This window comes from Thamnophis sirtalis, unplaced genomic scaffold, assembly GCF_051295495.1.
Source record: "Thamnophis sirtalis isolate CommonGarterSnake01/CBP01778 unplaced genomic scaffold, rThaSir2_p1.2 scaffold_2, whole genome shotgun sequence".
NCBI lineage: Eukaryota > Metazoa > Chordata > Lepidosauria > Squamata > Natricidae > Thamnophis > Thamnophis sirtalis.
This window is the reverse complement of record NW_028261382.1, coordinates 29,007,744-29,028,923: the sequence shown is the minus strand read 5'-3', so window position 1 is coordinate 29,028,923 and position 21,180 is coordinate 29,007,744. Positions and strand designations below refer to the sequence as shown.

At 46.2% G+C, this 21,180-nt stretch overlaps 1 protein-coding gene across 1 annotated transcript in view; it reads right to left on the bottom strand.

Moving 5' to 3' along the window:
- Positions 1–5,322: 5,322 nt before the first annotated feature.
- Positions 5,323–21,180, bottom strand: part of SLC27A4 (solute carrier family 27 member 4) — a 29,010-nt gene continuing 13,152 nt past the window's right edge. Inside the window, exons 4-14 of the mRNA XM_087704614.1 lie at positions 19,231–19,625; positions 17,476–17,634; positions 16,355–16,424; positions 16,117–16,208; positions 15,338–15,447; positions 12,003–12,212; positions 10,331–10,457; positions 9,989–10,126; positions 8,345–8,509; positions 7,132–7,278; positions 5,323–5,661 (exon numbers count right to left, since the gene is read on the bottom strand). Of these exons, the coding sequence (XP_087560740.1) occupies positions 5,504–5,661; positions 7,132–7,278; positions 8,345–8,509; positions 9,989–10,126; positions 10,331–10,457; positions 12,003–12,212; positions 15,338–15,447; positions 16,117–16,208; positions 16,355–16,424; positions 17,476–17,634; positions 19,231–19,625 (1,771 nt within the window). The 3' untranslated portion in view covers positions 5,323–5,503. The remainder of the gene's footprint in view (positions 5,662–7,131; positions 7,279–8,344; positions 8,510–9,988; positions 10,127–10,330; positions 10,458–12,002; positions 12,213–15,337; positions 15,448–16,116; positions 16,209–16,354; positions 16,425–17,475; positions 17,635–19,230; positions 19,626–21,180) is intronic.

The window sequence follows — 21,180 nt, the reverse complement described above, 5'->3', positions numbered from 1 at the left end:
ACCAGCCCAGCCGCTCCCCGCCCCCCCCCCCAGGAGAAAGGTCAGAGGGAGTGAAGCTTTCTTCTCCCCATTCATGTGGTAATGGGGTGTCACGCACAGATCAGGGAGGCTCGGAGCTGGGGTTAAACTGCCACCGAGAAAGAATGCAAGCTAAGAGACCCCTGTCTGTCACCCCTCTGGCTTGCTAAAAAACAAAAAACACCCAGCCCCTTCCAGCTGCATTGGAGCTCCCTTGGCCTGGAAGGAAAGGAGACCGCACTGCACACACACACACACACAGACACCAACACACACACACACTGGCAGCGTCCTCAGAAAGCCGTCAAACAAAGGGCAGAGGGTGTTCAAACAATGCCAGACCCCTGCCTCAGCCTTCAATAGGCCCCTCTAAGCAGGCGTTTAACCTTTGGAGTCCCTGAAAATGATCTTCAAAAGACGTTGGCCTCCCTCATTATCCGTCTCGGCAAAAGGCCATTTGGCTGGCTGCGAAGAACGCCCGAGGAAAACACGCCCCAGCGGCTCAAAAGCCACCTTCCCGATCTGAGGTTGCGTCTTGGCACCGCGAGCACTGGGAAATAACGAGGGTGTCAGGCCTGCAGCCATCTTTTCTTGGGGGGGCTCTTTGGCCTGCGGCACTTTCTATTACCCTACTAGGCATTTTCTAGAGTGGGAAAATGGGATTGTATAGAGTTAGATGATATGTAGCCATAACAACATTCTTTCTAGAAAGCCAAGGTCATCCTTTGTCTCTGCACCTGACCGGAACTGGATGGGTGGAAGCTGCCAGCATGGCAGTGGGAGATTGGACCATGTGATGGACTTGTGGGTGTGGGGGGCAAGCTCTTGAACTTTCAATTGGGTGGGGAGAACTGGGAAGCTTTCAGATTCGGGTTTCCCCAGATGTGCCAACATGGCTCTCTTAATAAATTGGAACTTTGAGGAATGCTTTGCCTCGGACTCTTGATCTACTTTTGGATGCTATTTGGAACCCCGGTAGAGGGAGAGTTCAAGCATTTTAGGGGTTCCCCTTCCCCCCAAAAACCAAAGCATCTATCAAAAAATCCTGATGGTGAGAAAAATTAACAACTGGGACGGCTTCCCTCCAGTTGTGAGTGCTCCATCAACTGGAGGTTTTGAAGAAGAGACTTTGTCTGAAATGGTGTGGGGTTGGACTAGAAGACCTCCAAGGTCCCTTCCAACTCTTTATTCTGTTCTGTTTATTTTCAAAGATTCCAGAGCTGGTTTGAAAAGGCCAGAGCCTTCATTAATGATCTTCCGAGGCAAAGAAGAGCAACAAAGATGATTAAGGGACTGGAGGCTAAAATAAATGAAGGATTGGCTGCAGGAATTGGGTACGTCCAGTCTAGTGAAAAGAAGGGCATGATAGCAGTTTTCCAATGTTTGAGGGCCTGCGAGAAAGAAGAGTGGGGTCAACCTGTTCTCCAAAGCACCCGAAGGCAAGACAAGAAGCAACGGGTGGAAACTCATCCAAGAGAGAAGCATCCTGGAATTGAGGAAAAATTCCCTTTCAGTGAGACCAATGAATCAGTGGGAGGGCTTGCCTTCAGAAGCGGTTCCACCACAAAACCACGGTAGACTAAAGCGCGCTCGACGAAAGCGCGTACGTGACGTCATCACAGTGCGACAAAAACAGCACGCTGTGAGCAGTAAATTTAAAATTAACGCAAAAACCTTACCCTAACCCCCCCAAACCTAACCCTAACCCTTAACCTAACCCTAACCCTTACCTTTATGTGAATCGGCTTGCTTTAATTTTATTTTAATTTTAATTTAATTTATTTTTAATTTTATTTGTCACGCTGCTGATGACGTCAGGTACGCGCTTTAATCGGGCGTGCTTTAGTGGACCGCGGTTTTGACGGGTCACGTCAGAAGCTGTGGGTGCTCCATCAACTGGAGTTTTTAAAATAAGAGACTGGTCCAGAATGGTATAAGGTTGAGAAGGGTGTTGGATTAGAAGACCTCCAAGGTCCCTTCTGTTGTGGTCCACCAGTGGTCACCGGAACTGGCAGCAGATTCGGACAGTGAGGAGGTTGGGGAGGAACATGGGCCAGTCCTGGAGTCTGGGGAAGGCTCTGATGGGGGCTCTGGGTCGGAGGCAGAGAGGGGGCCAGGGCCGTCTCACAGTTATCAGCTGCCTTCGGAGTCGGACATCAGTGAGGCAGAAGAACAGCTGGAGCCTGTTCCCAGCGTGCACATGTGCAGTTGCCAGACGAAGGGAACAGTTAAAGAACAGGGGTCGACTTTGGAGTAAGGCCACAGGTGGACGATGAAGAGGAAACAAAAGAGGAGCGAAAGGGGAGTGGAGTTTGCAGGAGACCATTAGTTCGCTTAATTGGTTCATGACTCTCCGAGACTCCTTGCCAAGTTTTACAGATATCGGCATGGCAGCTCTCCAAGCCAGATAAAGTCTGTGACTGTAAATCCTCCCTCGAAAGACTTTGCTGGAGGTGAAAGAGCAGAATTCACACTCAATTAATAAAAGGGTTTTTCTTCAGGACCAGGAGTTTGCTTCATGCTCTCGGGAAGCCTCGGTCAGAACATCTTCCGGCTCTGTTATTCTGCATTCTGTAGGGCTACAAATTCTTTTTTTCCTTTGCAGAATGCCACTGCGAGCTCGGTTGGTTCCTTCCTTGGTGCAAATGCTCAATTTTTCCTTTTTAGGATGATGTCAGACCATCTCTAAGCGAACTGCAGGCAGGGAGGCCCACGGGAGTTCTCCCAGTACATCTCAATCAGGGTGGGATGAGCTTGTGCCCGCCCGGGCGTCAGAAACGGGGGCATCCCTCTGTCCTTTCATCCTTCCAGAACTGCCCGTCCCGATTTATTCGCAGCTTCAGGAGCTGCGTTGAGCCAAGGCCACGATCCGCAACCGAGGTAAAACAGCACGAGACCCATCACAGAAGGAAGCGCTCGTGTTTATTAGACATTATCAGCCGGTGGAACGTTTCCCCACCCCTCTCAATTCTTCTGCAGATGCCCCAAATATTTTCAGCTCCAGGTTGTAATCCACACACCAAAAGGAGATAGACACACTCAAAACACAGGAAATAAAAGTTGGGGGGGGGGAGGAATTGTGCAGCAATGCATAGACATCAGGATCATGGAAAGTACATCTAAACGCCAGTTTGCCCCCCCTGCAAAATTGTCCCCCCCAAAAAAGCTGGGATAAATTGCAAGCGGGGCTCCTCTCTATAGTTGGGGGGGGATTTAACCCTTGAAGGACCCCCTTGGAGCAGTGCCAGCGAAAGCAGAATCAAAATCTTATTTTATTGGACAGGAAGATGCCACGGGATCTGCCGTTCCTTCCATGCAGAACAGAATGAAGATAAGTCTTGGAGGGGGGGGGGAGGTTGCAAGTGCCTCTTTTCCAGACACCTCCCTCCTTAGCCCCCCTCCCCTCGTTCCCTGAGTCGGTGCTGCACCAGCACCCATTAAAAAAAACAAGATTGATGTAGAAAGACCAATCAGGATCGTTGGCCCAAAGCCAGGCCCTCCAAAATCATTATTGCTTGGGGTTTATTTTTTTGGGGGGGGGGAGGGGGAGTGAGTGAGTTTGGAAATGACCCACGGTATCTTCAAAAAAGGGAGGGGGGGGTTCCCTGTGCATCGCCCAGCCCGCAAAGCTATCCTCATCATCCTTTCAAACCTCCCATCCTGTGCTAAGCATTGTGGGAAAAGGAAATTCAGTTGTTAGGATGCTTTGAAAGAAGCTGGGGAAGGATCTACACACCGGAAAACAAATTCCTTGCGCGTCTAATCACACTTGGCCAAGAAATAAGTCTTATCCTATTCTATTTGCAAGGTTCCTGCTGACCGAATACACACATTTCAAGGAAGACAGTAAGACGGTGTTAACACCCCATTCTGGAAACAGAACGCTGCCTGCATTAAAAACAAAACAAAACTATAGAATCCAGTTTGGCCAGTCTAATTCTCTCCGTTCCTGAAGCTGAGCGCATTGCAAAACATCAGGAGGGGTGCCTGTTTAGTGTCGGTTTCTCAGGGATTCCACTAGACACCCTGGGGTTGTTTCCTGGCGCATTGGAGATCTGTGGAGCGTGCTGTTCTCTGTCCATTTGCTGTGGCTCAGAGTCTCCCTCGTGTGAGCAAGAGAGAGATCTCATCACATTAAAAAAGAAATAATAATAATACGGCAGGATCCTATTCCAAAAGCTACTGGTCTCAAAAAGTTTTTGGAAACATCCGGTGGAATATAAGAACTTCCAGCTTGAGTTTTTATGGCATCCAAGGGGTGGGGTGGGGAAGCTAATTTGAGCAGGTTGTTTGAGAGCACTACGGATGATCAGATCATGGATTTCAAACTTCTGAAAACCAGCCAGGTCTAAATGCCCTCTAGGGACATTTCAAACAGGCAGGCAAGCAAATGCTCAGGGCACAATTAGCCTGTCACTGCATTTCGCTCCTGTTTTTTTTTTTTATTTCCTTTTTTTTTTTTTAAAGCCCTTTTGGTCCAAAAGAATAGAATAAATCTGGGGTGTGCGTTAGAAACAATCGAAAAGCCAACCGGATTTATGTATGCAGTTTTGGGTGTATTGCAGTGTTTCTCAACCTTGGAGACTTTAAGTCCTGTGGACTTCAACTCCCAGAATCCCCCAGCCAGCTATGCTGGCTGGGGAATTCTGGGAGTTGAAGTCCATAGGACTTAAAGTCGCCAAGGTTGAGAAACACTGGTGTATTGCATTAGTAGGCTGGGGGTGGGGGGGAAGCAATGTTTTCTGTTTGTTCTTTCAGCGAGACTCACCCCCCCACCCCCCAAGTGTGTGAAGGTCTGACTTTGGAAGGCAAAATCCCGCCACCATTTCGGAAAACACCTCCCCGAGTTGATTAAAAGATAGATAAAGCAAGTCCAAAATAATAATAATTATGATGATCCTGAAAAAAAGCCGAGTTGGGGTAGAATAAGCACCTTCCTTGTCCAGGCTGGCTCTTTTGTGCTTTGTAAAAAAAAAAAAAAAAAATTAAAAATAGAGTTTAAACTGCCCTTTAAAATAAATATAATGACTGATCAGCAGAGAAAGACAGTGCAATTTCGCCCCTTGGTGGTCATTCCCAACACTGCAGCTGTTGGTGGTTTACCCCAACCACCATCCTCCTTAAACAGGGAGGGTGGTGATGAGCTTTGGAGTCCCGGCTAAGGGACAAAGAAAGAGAGTCCTTGCGAGATCCACTAGAGATCCACCCTTCCCCAACAGGAGAAAAGAAAGCAGTAGGATCATCTGTGCTTTGGTAAAGCCAGCGCTACGTAAAATTATCCACGCTGCTGGAAATCACACGATTAAAGAAAAAATGAATGAATTTTTGCAGTGGCTTTTTCGGGAAACACTAATGGTGATTTCGACTTGGCTGTTTCCAGTTTTCCAACCCCATCGTAATCCCAGTCCTCGGACCAAAGGATGGGATGAGTTTTTGAGGAGGCGGGGAAAATGTCCTTTTGATTTCATACAGGCATCCCCTTTTTTTACAATTTGATCTGTCCCGACTGGATCTTTCCGAAGGCTTCTTCCTCCAATGGCTTATAGCGGCATTCGCGAGGGTCCAAGTAGAATAATTTATCTTTTACCACCGTAGGATCATATCCTTCTTTCCGCAGATCGACTTTCTGGAACTTGAAAGTGCCTGAGAGGAAAACGGCAGGGGAGGGAGGAGGGGGGGGGGAAAAGGAGCCACAGACATATTAAGGGATATCGTCCTTTTGGTAAGTTTCTCTCTGTTTTTGGCCATGCAGAGAAACTAAAGTGAATAATCTTTCCCCTGCTCATGGTATTATTTTTTTAAAGGAAATTTTGTGGCCCCACCAGTGGAGCTGGGCCAGTCCTGGAGTCTGGGGAAGGCTCGGATGAGGGCTCTGTGTCGGAGGCAGAGAGGGGGCCAGGGCTGTCCAACGGTTATCAGCTGCCTTCGGAGTCAGACATCAGTGAGGCAGAAGAACAGCTGGAGCCTCTTACTCTATACTTCTAATTCATTCCTATTCTATTCTATTCTGTTTTGTTCTATTCTACTCTTATTCTATTCTATTCTACTCTACTCTTATTTTATTCTATTCCTATTTCTATTATTTCTAATTCTATTATATTCTTTCTATTTCTTTTATTTTTAATTCTATTCCACTCTTATTCTATTCTATTCTACTCTTATTCTATTCTATTCTATTCTATTCCTATTCTTATTCTACTCTACTCTCTATTCTATTCCTATTTCTATTATTTCTTATTCTATTCTATTATTTCTATTTCTATTATTTCTAATTCTATTCTACTCCTATTCTATTCTATTCTATTCTATTCTTTCTATTTCTATTATTTTTAATTCTATTCTATTCTTTTCTATTTCTATTTCTATTATTACTTATTCTATTCTATTCTTATTCTACTCTACTATTATTCTATTCTATTCCTGTTTCTATTATTTCTAATTCTATTCTTTCTATTTCTATTATTTTTAATTCTATTCCACTCTTATTCTATTCTATTCTTATTCTACTCTTATTCTAGTCTATTCCTATTTCTATTATTTCTAATTCTATTCTATTATTTCTATTTCTATTATTTCTAATTCTATTCTACTCTTATTCTATTCTATTCTACTCTTATTCTATTCTTATTCTATTCTTTTCTATTTCTATTATTACTTATTCTATTCTATTCTTTTCTATTTCTATTTCTATTATTACTTATTTTATTCTGTTCTGTTCTGTTCTGCTCTACTCTTATTCTATTCTATTCTATTCTATTCTATTCTACTCTACTCTTCTCTTATTCTATTCCTATTTCTATTATTTCTTATTCTATTATATCCTTTTCTATTTCTATTATTTCTAATTATATTGTATCCTGTGCTATTCTATTCTTTATCCTATCCTATAAGAAGAGGTTGGACAACCTTTTGTCTGAAATGGTACAGGGTCTCCAGCTTGAGCCGGGGGGGGGGGGAGCTGGACTAGAGGACCTCCAAGGTCCCTTTCAACTCCACTATTCTGATGTTCTGGCCCTGAGGATGTAACTAACCCTCTCAAGGCTGCAATTTTCCAACTGTGTAACTCTGCGCAGGACGCAAAGCAACACGGAGCTTGTTTCAACAGGGACTCACTTGTCTGGTGCACTTCCTTCAGCAACCGCAGGAAGACGGGCCGGGCGTAGGCGGGTAGCGATTTCTTCATTTCTGCAGCAAATCTCTCCAAGTCGCACGAGTGCTCCTTATCTACCACGGCAGCCATGCCGGCTTTCCCTTCCGTGCCTAACAATAAAATAAAATAACACCCCAGGCAGTCAAAACTCCCTTTGATGGCAAACCTATGATGCAAACCTATGCCAGAGGTGGCACGCAGCGCACTCTCTGATGGCACGCAAGCCGTCGCCCCAGTTCAGCTCCGCCGCGCATGTGCCTGCGCCTCCTGCTGGCTAGTTGCTCTATGGGTCTCTACGCATGCGTGGGGGGGACATGCGAGGGGGCCGTGTGCGCATATGAGGGGGGAGGCACGTGGGGGGGGCTGTGTGCACATGTGTGGGGTGGGTGGGACATGTGCAGGAGGCACACGCGCATGCACGGGGGTTGGGGCGCATGCACTCATTGCATTTGGGGGTTCGGGCGTGCACCAATGGTGGGATTCACTTACAATAATAAATAAATAAAGTAAGTAAATAATAAGTAAATAAAGTAAGTAAATAAAGTAAATAATGAGTAAATAAAGTAAGTAAATAATGAGTAAATAAAGTAAGTAAATAATAAGTAAATAAAGTAAGTAATAAGTAAATAAATAAAGTAAATAATAAGTAAATAAATAAATTAAATAATAAGTAAATAAATAAAATAATAATAAGTAAATAAATAAAGTAAATAAGTAAATAAATAAAGTAAATAATTAAATAACTAAGTAAATGAATAAATGTTAAGTAAACAAATAAGCCAGCAAGTAAATAAGTAAATAGTGTAAGTAAATAATAAGTAAATAAATATGTAAATGATAAGTAAATAAATAAGTAAACAAATAAAGTAAATAATAAGTAGATAAAGTAAGTAAATAATAAATAAATAAAAGTAAATAATTAAATAACTAAATAAATGAATAAATGTTAAGGAAACAAATAAGCAAGCAAATAAATAGTGTAAATAAATAATAAGTAAATGATAAGTCAATAAATAAATAAGTCAATAAATAAATATAAATAAACAAGTAAATAAATAAGTAAATATTTGGGAGTTCTCTCCGTGAGGGAAGACCGATTTGTGAGGGGGGGGAGGAACCCCCATTCCCGACTTCCATCTTTGTTCCCCTCCCCCGCCCTCCGCCGTCCCCACTGACCTGGCACGGCCACGCCGTACACCACCACATCCGCCATGCTGAGGATGCGGCTGAGGGTGCCCTCCACCTCCGTGGTGGAGACGTTCTCGCCCTTCCAGCGGAAAGTGTCGCCGGTGCGGTCGCGGAAGTAGAGGTAGCCCAGTTCGTCCATCACCAGGACGTCCCCTGAGGGAGAAGAGCACGAGGGTCGCGTGGAAAGTTCACAGCAGGCCCCCCCTTTCTTTACGAACCGGGGGGGGGAGGAGGTCCTCAGCTTACGGCCACAACGGAGCCCGACTGTTGCTAAGTGGGCTGGTTGTGAAGTGAGTCTTGCCCCATTTTACGACCTTTTTTTGCCGCCATTGTTAAGCGAATCGCTGTAGTGGTTAAGTCAAGTTACTTGGTTGTTAAGTGAATCCGGCTTCCCTTACTGACTTTGCTTGTCAGAAGGTCGCAAAAGGGGATCACGTGACTCCCCTCTCCAGGACGCTGCGACCGTCATAAATATGAGTCAGTTGCCGAGCGTCTGAATTCTGATCGTGTGATACAAATGCCATAAGTATCAATATTCAATATTGATCAGTCAAAATATGAACGGTCAATATTTTTCAGGGCCGCTGTAAAGTTGAACAGTCACTAAATGAATCATTGGAAGACAATTACAAAATTCTGCTTCACCCCATCAAGAAGAAGAGACTACAAGACAGCCACTTGTCTGAGATGGTATAGGTTCTCCTGCTTGAGCAGGGGGCTGGACTAGAAGACCTTCAAGGTCCCTTCCAGCTTTGTTTTCCTTCCTTCCTTCTTTTCCTCCCTCCCATCTTCCTTCCTTCCCTTCTCCCATCTTCCTTCTTTACTTCCCTCCCATCTTCCTTTCTTCCTTCCTATCTTCTTTCCTTCTTTCCTTTCCTCCCTCCCATCTTCCTTCCTTCCTTCCTTCCTCCCTTCCTTCCCTCCCATCTTCCTTTCCTTCCTTTCTTCCCTCCCTCCCATCTTCCTTTCTTCTTTCCTATCTTCTTTCCTTCTTTCCTTTCCTCCCTCCCATCTTCCTTCCTTCCTTCCTTCCTTCCCTTCCCTTCCCTTCCCTTCCCCTTCCTTCCTTCCTTCCTTCCTTCCTTCCTTCCTTCCTTCCTTCCTTCCTTCCTTCCTTCCTGAAATGGTATAGGCTCTCCTGTTTGAGCAGGGGGTTGCACTAGAAGATTTCCAAGGTCCTTTCCAACTTCCTTCTTTCCTTCCTTCCCTCCTTCCTCCCATCTTCCTTCCTTCCTTCCTTCCTTCCTTCCTTCCTCCCTCCCTCCCTCCCTCCCTCCCTTCCTGAAATGGTATAGGATCTCCTGCTTCAGTAGGGGGTCGGACTAGAAGACCTTCAAGGTCACTTCCAACTTCCTTCCTTCCTTCCTTCCTTCCTTCCTTCCTTCCTTCCTTCCTTCCTTCCTTCCTTCCTTCCTTCCTTCCTTCCTTCCTTCCAGAAATGGTATAGGCTTTCCTGCTTGAGCAGAAGGTTGGACTAGAAGACCCCTAAAGTCTCTTCCAGCTTTATTTTATTCTATGATATATCCTAATTTTTCCACATTTTTCTAGCTCTGACTAAACAGCCTTTGGCCTTTTTTTTTTCTACAGGTGGGAATTATTATACCCCCAAAAGAAGACTGGAGGAAGGTTCACCTGAGAGGTAGGCAGAGTCGCCTTTGGTGAAGACATCTCGGGCGATCTTCTTGTTGTTGGCCTCGTGGTTGAGGTAGCCATCAAAACGCTGCAAGGGGTCACTTTGGACGATGCGCCCGACCAGTTGGCCCGGTTCTCCTGGGGGACAAAGAGGAAGGAAGAGGCTGGGTTTGAGATTTTTCAGGATCCAACCAGGTTCTCAAACGCTGAAGGTCTTCTGATGCCTTCAGCAGAACGTGGCTTGAAGGCATCTAAGGAGCTTCCTTCTGCTACCTTCTCTAGGGCCCATCCATTTGTGTCTCCACCTTCTCTCCACCCATCACCACCATGTCCTAGCCTCACCTGGCTCACACCTCATGCAGAGCCCATCTGGTCTCCGGATCAGCTCCATGGTGTCTTCGTTCACCCGGACGAGCTTGATGGGGTAAACGTGGGGGAAGATTCTGCTGTTGAAGCCACAGGCCCCCAGCTGGAAAAGGGGAGGAATTTTAGAGGACTGGGCTCAGAAGAAGAAGAAGAACAAGGAGGTCTCGTTTTGTTCCCCTCTGGACCTTGAGCTGGGTGGCTGACCCAACAAGGGAACACCAAATTCACCATCAAGGGCCATTGGATGCTTCTCCTTCCTTCTCCACTTCACAAACCCCACTCCCTTCTAGCAGTGATGATGTTCCCTAGTTGGGTCATGAAACATCTGCAGGAAAGCCACTAAGCTCAGAGAGTACCAGGACCCCACAGTCCTCATCCTCTTCCCCCTCCTCTTTCTCCCTCCTCCTCACAGCAAACCCCACTTCTTTCAAGCACTGATGATGTTCCCTAGTTGGGTCATGAAACGTCGGCAAGAAAACCACCCAGCTCAAGAGAGCATCAAGGACCCCAGTCGTCGTCTTCCTCCTCCTCCCCCTTTTCTCCTCCTCCTCCTCCCTTTCTCCTCCTGTTTCCTTTCTCCTCCTCCTCCGCTCTGCAAACCCAACTCCCTTCTAGCACTGATGATGTCCCCTAGTTGGGTCATGAAACGTTGGCAAGAAAACCATCAGGTTCAGAGAACATCAAGGACCCCACAATCATTCTCCTCCTCCTCCTCCTCCTCCTCCTCCTCCTCCCTTTCTCCTCCTCCTCCTCCTCCTCCCTTTCTCCTCCTCCTCCTCTCTGCAAACCCAACACCCTTCTAGCACTGATGATGTTCCCTAGTTCGGTAACGAAACATCTGCAAGAAAACTACCAAGTTCAGAAAACACCCAGGACCCCACGATCCTCCTCCTCCTCCTCCTCCTCCTTGTTCTGACCCAGGGTTCCTTAAAAAGCAAGAAGCAGATTCTTGGTCCCAACAAAACCCCTTTTGTTTACACGACTGTGAATTCCTTTCATTCACAGTCCACAAGGCTTGGCAAACAGTCTTTCCGAGGAATGTTTATCCACACAGACCTTATCTCGCTTGGAGAGCTGCCAGATAACTCGTTTCTAAACGCAGGGCAAGGCAAAACTTGGCACAGAGTCTCTTATAGTCACAAGCAGAACTTTCCACCCTTGAAATGAACGAAGGAACGAATTGTTTCCTGTAAAAGCCCCCTCCTCATTCACTCCTCTTTTGTTTCCTATGGGAGGGGCCGATGACCTCCAAGGTGTGGCTTTATTCCCAAGTCAACCCTGCTTTCTTAGCTGTTCTTGTCTTCTAGCAGCTCTGCGCATGCGCACACTGGGAACAGGCTCCAGCTGTTCCTCTGACTCACTGCTGTCTAGCTCCCTCTCTGCCTCCGACACAGAGCCCTCATCAGAGCTTTTCCCAGCCCCCAGGACTGGCCCATGTTCCTCCCCAACCTCCTCACTGTCCGACTCTGCTGCCAGCTCCACAGGCCGCCACACTCCTCTCTGCAAACCCCATTCCCTTCTAGCACTGATGACGTTACTCAGCCGGGTCACGAAACGTCTGTGAGAGAATAATTCAGTTCCGAGAGCCCACCAATTCGACCCTGAGCTCCAGAGGTTTTTTCCCTCCTCTTTCCTTCCTTCTGCCTACCTTGTTGTCAAAATTCCCGACGCTGCAATTGCACTCGGTGGAGCCGTAAAACTCGGCAATCTGAGGGATGCCAAAACGTTCGCTGAACTCCTTCCAGATGGAGGCCCGCAGGCCGTTCCCCAGCGCCATTCGAACCCGGTGCTGACGCTCCACCGCTTTCGAGGGCTGGTTCAGCAAGTACCGGCAGATCTCCCCGATGTACTGTACGATCTGAAAGCCACAAGAGGCAAAATAATAATAATAACAACAATAAATTGCATAAATAACAGTAATAATAACAATAAATTGCATAATAAGTAATCATAATAACAATAATAAATTGCATTAATAATAATAATATAAGAATAATAAATAATAATAACAAATTGCAGCTTCCTGCAATAACACCAGTGGAACTGCAAAAAACTGCACTACTCGGAAGATTGTATATTTTAAGAAGGTCCTTGGTTGATACCTAGGACACTGGCATCAATCCCTATCAACCATTAGTACCAGTCAATGGTATTTGTGACACATCTTTAAATGTTCTGTTAATTGAGTTTCATGTTTAATGAATAAAAGAAATAATAATAATATTAATAGGAGGAGGAGGAGGTGGAGATGGAGGAAAAGGAGAAGAAAAGGAGGAGGAGGAGGAGGAGGAGGAGGAGGAGGAGGAGGAAGAAGAAGAAGAAGAAGAAGAAGAAGAAGAAGAAGAAGAAGAAGATTATACATTTTAAGAAGGTCCTTGGTTGATACCTAGGACACTGGCAGCAACCCTTATCAACCATCAGCACCAGTCACTGGTATTTGTGACACATCTTTAAATGTTCAGTAGACTGGGTTTCATGTTTAACGAATAAAAGAAATAACAATAAGAGGAGGAGGAGGAGAGAGGAGGAGAAGGAGGAGGAGGAGAAGAAGAAAGGGAAGAAGAGGAGGAGGGAGAAGAGAAGGAGAAGGAGAAGAGAAGGAGAAGGAGAAGAGAAGGAGGCGGAGGAGGAGGAGGAAAAGATGATCATACATCTTAAGAAGGCACTTGGTTGATCCCTAGGATGCTGGCAGCAACCCGTATCAACCATCAGCACCAGTCAATGGTATTTGTGATGCATTTTTAAATGTTCAGTTGACTGGGTTTCATGTTTAACGAATAAAAGAAATAACAATAATATTAATAGGAGGAGGAGGAGGTGGAGATGGAGGAGGAGGACGAGAAGAAGATTATACATTTTAAGAAGATACTTGGTTTGATACCTAGGACGCTGGCAGCAAATTGTATCAACCATCAGGACCAGTCAATGGTATTTGTGATGCATTTTTAAATGTTCAGTTGGTTGAGTTTCATGTTCAATGAATAAAGTAGATAATAGACATTGACTAATATTGACTATTAATTTAATAGTTTAACATTAATTTAATATTGACCATTAAAATTGACTACTAATTGACTAATATTTAATTGATAATAATAATTGAAATAATAACAACAACAACAACAACAACATGCTATATCTTTTATAGCAAATATATCTTATATAGCAAAAAACTCCTTCATTTTTATTTTACTGAGTTTGAGTAAAATAAAATAAAAATGAAGGAGTTTTGGAGGGTTTTAGGGAAGAGAGACAGGGAATACATATAGTCCTCGCCTTACAATCCGCAATTGTGACCAGAATTGCCTATGACATAACACAGCTGGCACATCTGTAAATCCAACTGCTATGCACACAGTCCCGGACTTACAGCGATTCGCTTAACGGCCGTTCCTAGTTACAAAGGCCCTGAAAGAAAGCGACCATCCACCAGTCCTCGGACTTACAACGGTCACAAGAAAGGTCGTAGAATGGGGTTGAAACTCACTTAACAACGGTCTCGCTTAGCCACAGAAATGTTGTGGTTCAGTTGTGGTCGTATGTTAAGGACCTGCTGTGGTTTCTTTTCAGATTAGCCTAGAATGGCCTTGTTGAGGTACGCTGAATTATAATGTGCGTGTGTGTTTTTTTAATTAGAGATATTTGTCTTTTAAGATTGCGTGGCGATATATGGCTTAGGTTTGCGTTTAGAAACCACAAGCCACATCTGAACCTCTGCATAACATTTGGCAGATCAGACTTGGAGTCTCCCTTCAACTCATTTGAATCTTGCGTAAAGCAGATTAATTTTCCCCCCTCTGCCTCATTGGTTCTAGGAACCTCCATCTGCTCGGCTGCCAACATAAAAAACTTTTTAAAAGTCCAAGCTAGGTGAGAATTTCCCATGAATGAATGGTCTGAGGGGCCAATTCTACACTGGGCCGCTCTTCTTTCAGTTCCGTCTGCTTTTTATTAAAAAAGAAAAAAGACCAAAGGTAAAAAAGAAAAAAAAAAAACTTGGGCCGTTTATTAAATGTTTACCCTCCTTTGGGTGCGAACATCACGGGGATATTTTAAAAATCTGAACGGGAAGAGGATTAAGCTGGAAGGCAAACACGGGTCTAATGTGGCATTTGACGAGCTAAGCTGCTCTTTTATACGGCTATTAAACAGAATCTTTCTCTCTCCCCCCCCCTCTCTTTCTCCTCTCTCTGTTTTCTGTCTTTCTCTTTCTTTCCGCTCTCTCCCCCTCTCTTTCTCCTCTCTCTGTTTTCTGTCTTTCTCTTTCTTTCCGCTCTCTCCAACTCTCTTTCTCCTCTGTTATCTGTCTTTCTCTTTCTTTCCTCTCTCTCCCCCTCTCTTTCTCCTCTCTCTGTTATCTGTCTTTCTCTTTCTTTCCTCTCTCTCCAACTCTCTTTCTCCTCTGTTTTCTGTCTTTCTCTTTCTTTCCGCTCTCTCCCCCTCTCTTTCTCCTCTCTCTGTTATCTGTCTTTCTCTTTCTTTCCTCTCTCTCCAACTCTCTTTCTCCTCTGTTATCTGTCTTTCTCTTTCTTTCCTCTCTCTCCAACTCTCTTTCTCCTCTCTCTGTTATCTGTCTTTCTCTTTCTTTCCTCTCTCTCTCCGCCTTTTTCTCCTCTCTCTGTTTTCTGTCTTTCTCTCTTCTCTCTTCCTTCCTCCCTCTTTCTCTCCCTCTCTCTCTCCTGTTTCTCTTTCCTCTCTCTTCTCTCTCTCTCTTCTCTCTCCCTCCCTCTCTCCTCTCTCTTTCTCTCTCTTTCCTCTCTCTTCTCTCTCTCTCTTCTCTCTTTCTTTCTTTCCTCTCCCACTTTCTTCTCCCACTCTCTCCTTCTCCCCCTTCCTCCCTCTCTCTTTTCTCTCGCCCTCCCTCTCTCTCCTCTTTCTGTCTCTCTCTATCTCTCTCTCTTTTCTCTCTTCCTTCTCTCTTTCTAACAGACTTGTGACCCCTCTTCCCACCTTTTGCCGAGAGTCCCCTCCCCTTTGCCTCACCGTGCAGTTGTACTTGACACAATCGTCCCAAAAGTGAGAAGCTGAAAACTTCCTCCTGATCACAACCGTCATTCCATGTAGGAGACACTGCCCGACTCCGACAATATTCCCTAAGGGCGGCATGAAAGGGGATAAAAATAAATAGTAAGGGAAGGAGGAAGAAGGTAGGAAAGAAGGAAGGGAGGGAGGGAGGAAAGAGAAACAGGAAAAGGGAGGGAGGGAGAAAAGAGGGAGAAATGGGAAAAGGTAGGGAGGGAGGAAGGGAGAAGACAGAAGAAGAAGAAAAGGAAGGAAAGAGAAAGAGGGAAAGGGAGGAAAGAAGGAAGGGAGGGAGGGAGGGAGGAAGGAGAAATAGGAAAAGGGAGGGAGGGAGGAAAGAAGGAGAAATAGGAAAAGGAGGGAGGAAGGGAGGAGACAGAAGAGGAAGAAAAGGAAGGAAAGAGGAAGAGGGAAAGGGAGGAAAGAAGGAAGGGAGGGATGGAGGAAGGAGAAATAGGAAAAGGAAGAGAGGGAGGGAGGAGGAAAGAAGGAGAGATAGGAAAAGGGAGAGAGGAGACAGAAGAGGAAGAAAAGGAAGGAAAGAGAAAGAGGGAAAGGGAGGAAGGAAGGAAGGAAGGAAGGAGGGAAGGAAGGCAGGAAGGCAGACAGACTTTGGTCGACTTTCCTCTTCTTTGATACCTTACTTGGGGAGGACTATTTCAGGAAAAAGGGGAGCAAAGAGAAGAAGCGACCACAGGAAATGAAAAATAGGGCTGTGAAGCCCAGAGCGTGGGCATTACCTGCCGCGTGGTAGAGAGGGAGGCTGTCATAAATCACGTCGTCGGGCGTCATGCGGAAGCCCCCGTGGACCAGGGTCGCCATCCGGAAATACCTGCTCCGAGAGAAGAGAGAAGAAAGCCCCGAGTCAGTTTGGGTGGGTCAGCCCGTCGCAGAGGGGGCTCCGGAAGAAACGGAGAACAGCAGAAGAGATCTGAACCGCAGGAAAATCTCTCTCGCTCTCTCTCTCTTTTCACTGACCTGCTGTGGACGATGATGGCTGCCTTGGGCAAACCAGTCGTTCCAGACGTGTAAATGTAGAAGAGTTTATCTGGGGGGGAAAGAACGACACGGAGACTTTCAGGGAGATTGGCAAAGGACATGGAGAACTTCAGAAGTTCAGAAAGAACAATGGAGAACTTCTGGAGTTTGCAAAGAACATGGAGATCTTTAGGACATTGGCTAAAGGACACGGAGATTTTCAGGGGTTTGCAAAGGACGAGCTTCAGAAAGCTGCATTTTTGCATCCAGATCTCTCTCTGGAGCGCCAGCTCTCCATTGTCCCAACCCTTCCCTCTCCTGGGAAGATTTTCTCTGCAGCTTGAGCAGGATCTTGGCTCTTCACGGCTCCCACTTCTGTTCTGACCGAGGCTTCCCCAGCAGCCCGAAGCTGAGTCCTCGTCCCGATAAACCCCTTTTATTTAATTGATAGTGAATTCCTCTCCAGCAAAGTCTTTCCTCTCCTGCAGCCTTTCAAGAGAGTTCCCAATTACCGACCTTGATCAGGCTTGGAGAGTGGCCAGGCCGATATCTTTCAGACGCCGCCATACTTGGCAAGAATGCAGGAATGAACTGATTGCCTCCTGCAAGCTCCACTCCCCTTTCGTTCCTCTTTTATTTCTTCTGGGAGGGGCCGTTCATCGTCCACCTGTGGCCTTACTCCCAAGTGGACCCCTGTTCTTTAGCCGTTCCCTTCATCTGGCTGCTCTACGCATGAACACACTGGGAACAGGCTCCAGCTGTTCTTCTGCCTCACTGATGTCTGACTCCGAAGGCAGCTGATAACTGTCAGACGGCCCTGGCCCCCTCTCTGCCTCCGACACAGAGCCCTCATCAGAACCTTCTCAGACTCCAGGACTGGCCCATCTTCCTCCCCAACCTCCTCACTGTCCAAATCTGCTGCCAGCTCCGATGGCCACTGGCGGGCCACCCCCCCTTCATCCTCCTTTGGGGAGGGAGGACCGTGGGGGGGGGATCAACCACCTCTCCTCCCCCTGAAATCCAGGCTGAAGTGTGCCAACTAAGCCCTGGCAGCTGGACAGAGCCATCTGTGGGAGGTGGGCACAGAGAGGGACCACTTCTTTGTGGGTTTGAGCACGTACCGAGGAATCCCTTGTCTGGTGGGTTGGGGGGCTGGTGTTGGGCTTTCTCAACCAGAGAGTCAAGATCTTCCACCCCAGGCAGGGAGTTGGCGGTCTGCCAATCCCCGGAGCAGAAGAGACGGATGGATTTCTCCAGGGAGGGCTGGACATCCCGCAAGGCTAGGAGAAGAGAGGGAAAAGAAGAGAATTGTGGTCAGCTTGTGTGGTTACGTTCGGGAGCACGTGGGGGCGTCTCGGGAGGTTTCTTCTCCGAACAACGACCCTGTAAGGTGGGCTGGGGGAAGGAGGAGCAGCTGGCTCCAAGGAGCTGAGCCATTGCAGATCGCAAACCACCCTTGCCCTTTTAAACTGAATGTTTCTGTTCTTGTGACTGCGGTCATCCTAGTTAAGGAAACAGACTCCAGATAAAACAAACCACCAAGCTTAGTGCAAACCACCATCATTGCGGCTCCTTCAGGAGGCCTGGTTTGAAGACAACCATGACCGAGTCCTTGTAAAAGTTAAGAGTTGGAAGGGGCCTTGTAGTTCATCTAGTCCAACCCCCCGCCCAAGCAGGAGATCCTACATCATTTTTGACATATGGCAATGCAGTCTCTTCTTGAAAGCCTCCAGGGATGAAGCTCCCACAACCTCCTGTTCTGTTTCATGGGTTGATTGTTCTCACATCAGAAAATCCCTCCTTATTTCCAGGTTGAATCTCGCCTTGGTCAGTTTCCATCCATTATTCCTTGTCTGGCATTCAGGGGCTTTGGAGAATAGCTCGACCCCCTCCTCTCTGTGGCAGCCCCTCAAATATTGGAAGATGCTCTCCTGTCTCCCCTGGTCCTTCTCTTCACTCGACCAGCCATGCCCAGTTCCTGCCACCCTTCTTCATATGTTTTAGCCTCCAGTCCTCTAATCATCCTGGTTGCTCTTCTCTGCCCTCTTTCTAGAATCTCAATGTCCTTTACAAATTAACAGAGTTGGAAGGGGCCTTGTAGATAATCTAATCCAACCCCACACCCAAGCAGAAGACCCTACACCCACAACTTCAGGGATGAAGCTCCCACAACCTCCTGTTCTGTTTCATGGGTTGATTGCTCTCACTGTCAGAAAATTCCTCCTTATTTCCATGTCAAATCTCTCCTTGGTCAGTTTCCATCCATTATTCCTTGTCTGGCATTCGGGGGGCTTTGGAGAATAGCTTGACCCCCCTCCTCTCTTTGGCAGCCCCTCAAATATTGGAAGATGCTCTCCCGTCTCCCCTGGTCCTTCTTTTCACTAGACAAACCATGCCCAGTTCCTGCAACTGTTCTTCATTTTATCCTCCAGTCCCTTAATTATCTTGGTTGCTCTTCTCTGCATTCTTTCCAGAGTCTCAACCTCTTTTTTAATAGCGTGGTGACCAAAACTGGATGCCGTATTCTAGGTGTGGCCTTACTAAGGCTTTATAGAGGGGTATTAGTACCTCCCTTGATTTTGATTGCATCCCTCTGTTCATGCAACTTAGGATTGTGTTGGCTTTTTTGGTTGAACACAGCTGGCTCCTATTTAGCTGGTTGTCCACTAAAACCCCAAGATTCCTCTCAGAGTCACTGCTATTAAGCCTGGTTTCACCCAGTTTATATGTTTCCTTTGGGTTTTTCTTGCCCACGTGTAAGACTTGATTTTTCTCTACCAAGAAAAGAGTCCACTAATTCTGGTTGACCATTCTTGACCGATCCAGCCCCTGATCTCCCCTCCTTTTTCCTCTTCCCCACCCTGCGGTCACCTCACCTTCAGCCAGCTCGCTTCCAAAGATGACCGCCTTGGCGTGGGAGATTTTGACGCAGTGAACCAAGGAATCTTGCCGCACGTTGGAGTTCAGGAGGGCCACCTCTACCCCGATCTTGGCCAGTCCGAGCCAGAGGCCCACGTACTGGTTGCAGGACTCCATGAAGAGGGCGATGGCGTCCCCCGAGCGGAATCCCTGCTCGTAGAAGAAGTTGGCCACCTGGTTGGAATAGTCATCCAGCTGCCGGAAGGTCCACGTTTCTCCCGTGCCTTGGAAGACGAGGGCCGCTTTCTCCGGGTGTCTGCGCACCGTCTGCTGGAAGATCTTGGGGATGGTGGCCCCGTGTTTCACGTGCCACCAGATCTTCAGCCGGGTTGACAGGACGGTCCTGGCAGTCCTACCAAGCACGGGACGAAATGCAGAAGCGTCAGAGTGTCAACGCATCAAAGGTCAACGCCTGGAATGCTCTACCTGACTCCGTTGTTGCAGCCTCAAATTCCCCCCCCCCCCAGTTTCAACCTCAAACTGTCTCCCGTGGACCTCACCCCATTCCTAAGCGGTCTGTAAAGGGGGTGTGCCTTCAATCCCTGTCCTACTGTCCCCATTTATTTGTACTCATTTCCTCTGTTCAGAATAGAAGAGAAGATGGAATGTAATAGAAGATGGGATGGAGGTAAGAGAGAAGAGAAGAGAAGATGGAATGTAATAGAAGATGGGATGGAGGAGAAGAGAATAGAATAGAATAGAAGAGAAGATGGAATGTAATAGAAGATGGAATGGAGGTAAGATAGAATAGAATAAAATAGAATAGAATAGAATAACAGAGTTGGAAGGGACCTTGGAGGTCTTCTAGTCCAACCCCCTGCCTAGGCAGGAAACCCTACACCACTTCAGACAAATGGCTATCCAACATCTTCTTAAAGACTTCCAGTGTTGGGGCATTCACAACTTCTGGAAGCAAGTTGTTCCACTGATTAATTGTTCTAACTGTCAGGAAATTTCTCCTCAGTTCTAGGTTGCTTCTCTCCTTGATTAGTTTCCACCCATTGCTTCTTGTTCTACCATCAGGTGCCTTGGAGAATAGTTTGACTCCCTCTTCTTTGTGGCAGCCCCTGAGATATTGGAACACTGCTATCATGTCTCCCCTAGTCCTTCTTTTCATTAAACTAGACATACACAGTTCCTGCAACCGTTCTTCATATGTTTGAGCCTCCAGTCCCCTAATCATCTTTGTTGCTCTTCTCTGCACTCTTTCTAGAGTCTCCACATCTTTTTTACACCGTGGCGACCAAAACTGGATGCTGTATTCCAAATGTGGCATTATTACCAAGGCCTTATAAAGTGGTATTAATTAAACCTTCATGTGATCTTGATTCTATCCCTCTGTTGATGCAGCCTAGAACTGTGTTGGCTTTTTTGGCAGCTGCTGCACACGGCTGGCTCCTATTTAAGTGGTTGTCCACTAGGACTCCAAGATTCCTCCCACATGTTTATACTTCTTCATATCCATGTCCATACTTACACCTGTTCTCTTGTACATGTTTGACACCCCCCCCCCCTGCCCAATAACAAAATAACTTATCTTATGTGCAGTGAGAACCTGCAAATAACATTTAACTTATCTTATGTGCAGTGAGAACCTGCAAATAACATTTAACACAGTACTTCAAACAAAATGGGTTGGTTGAGATCTGCCTAGGTGGGACCAATTGGGGGTAGATTTCAGGAGTGACACCGAAATATAGTTTTGTCGTATTTTATCTGTAGCTTAAATTGTTTCAATGTCATTTTAGACTGTACGTCATTCCAATTCCCTTTTAAATCGCGGCTTATTCCAATTTCATTTTAAATTGTGCTTTGTCACATCCCACTTCAAATTTGCTTTGATCAAAATTTTTAGTAACGATGTGTTTCTGGAACTTTGCACTTTTGATGTGCCCCCAAGGGTTAAT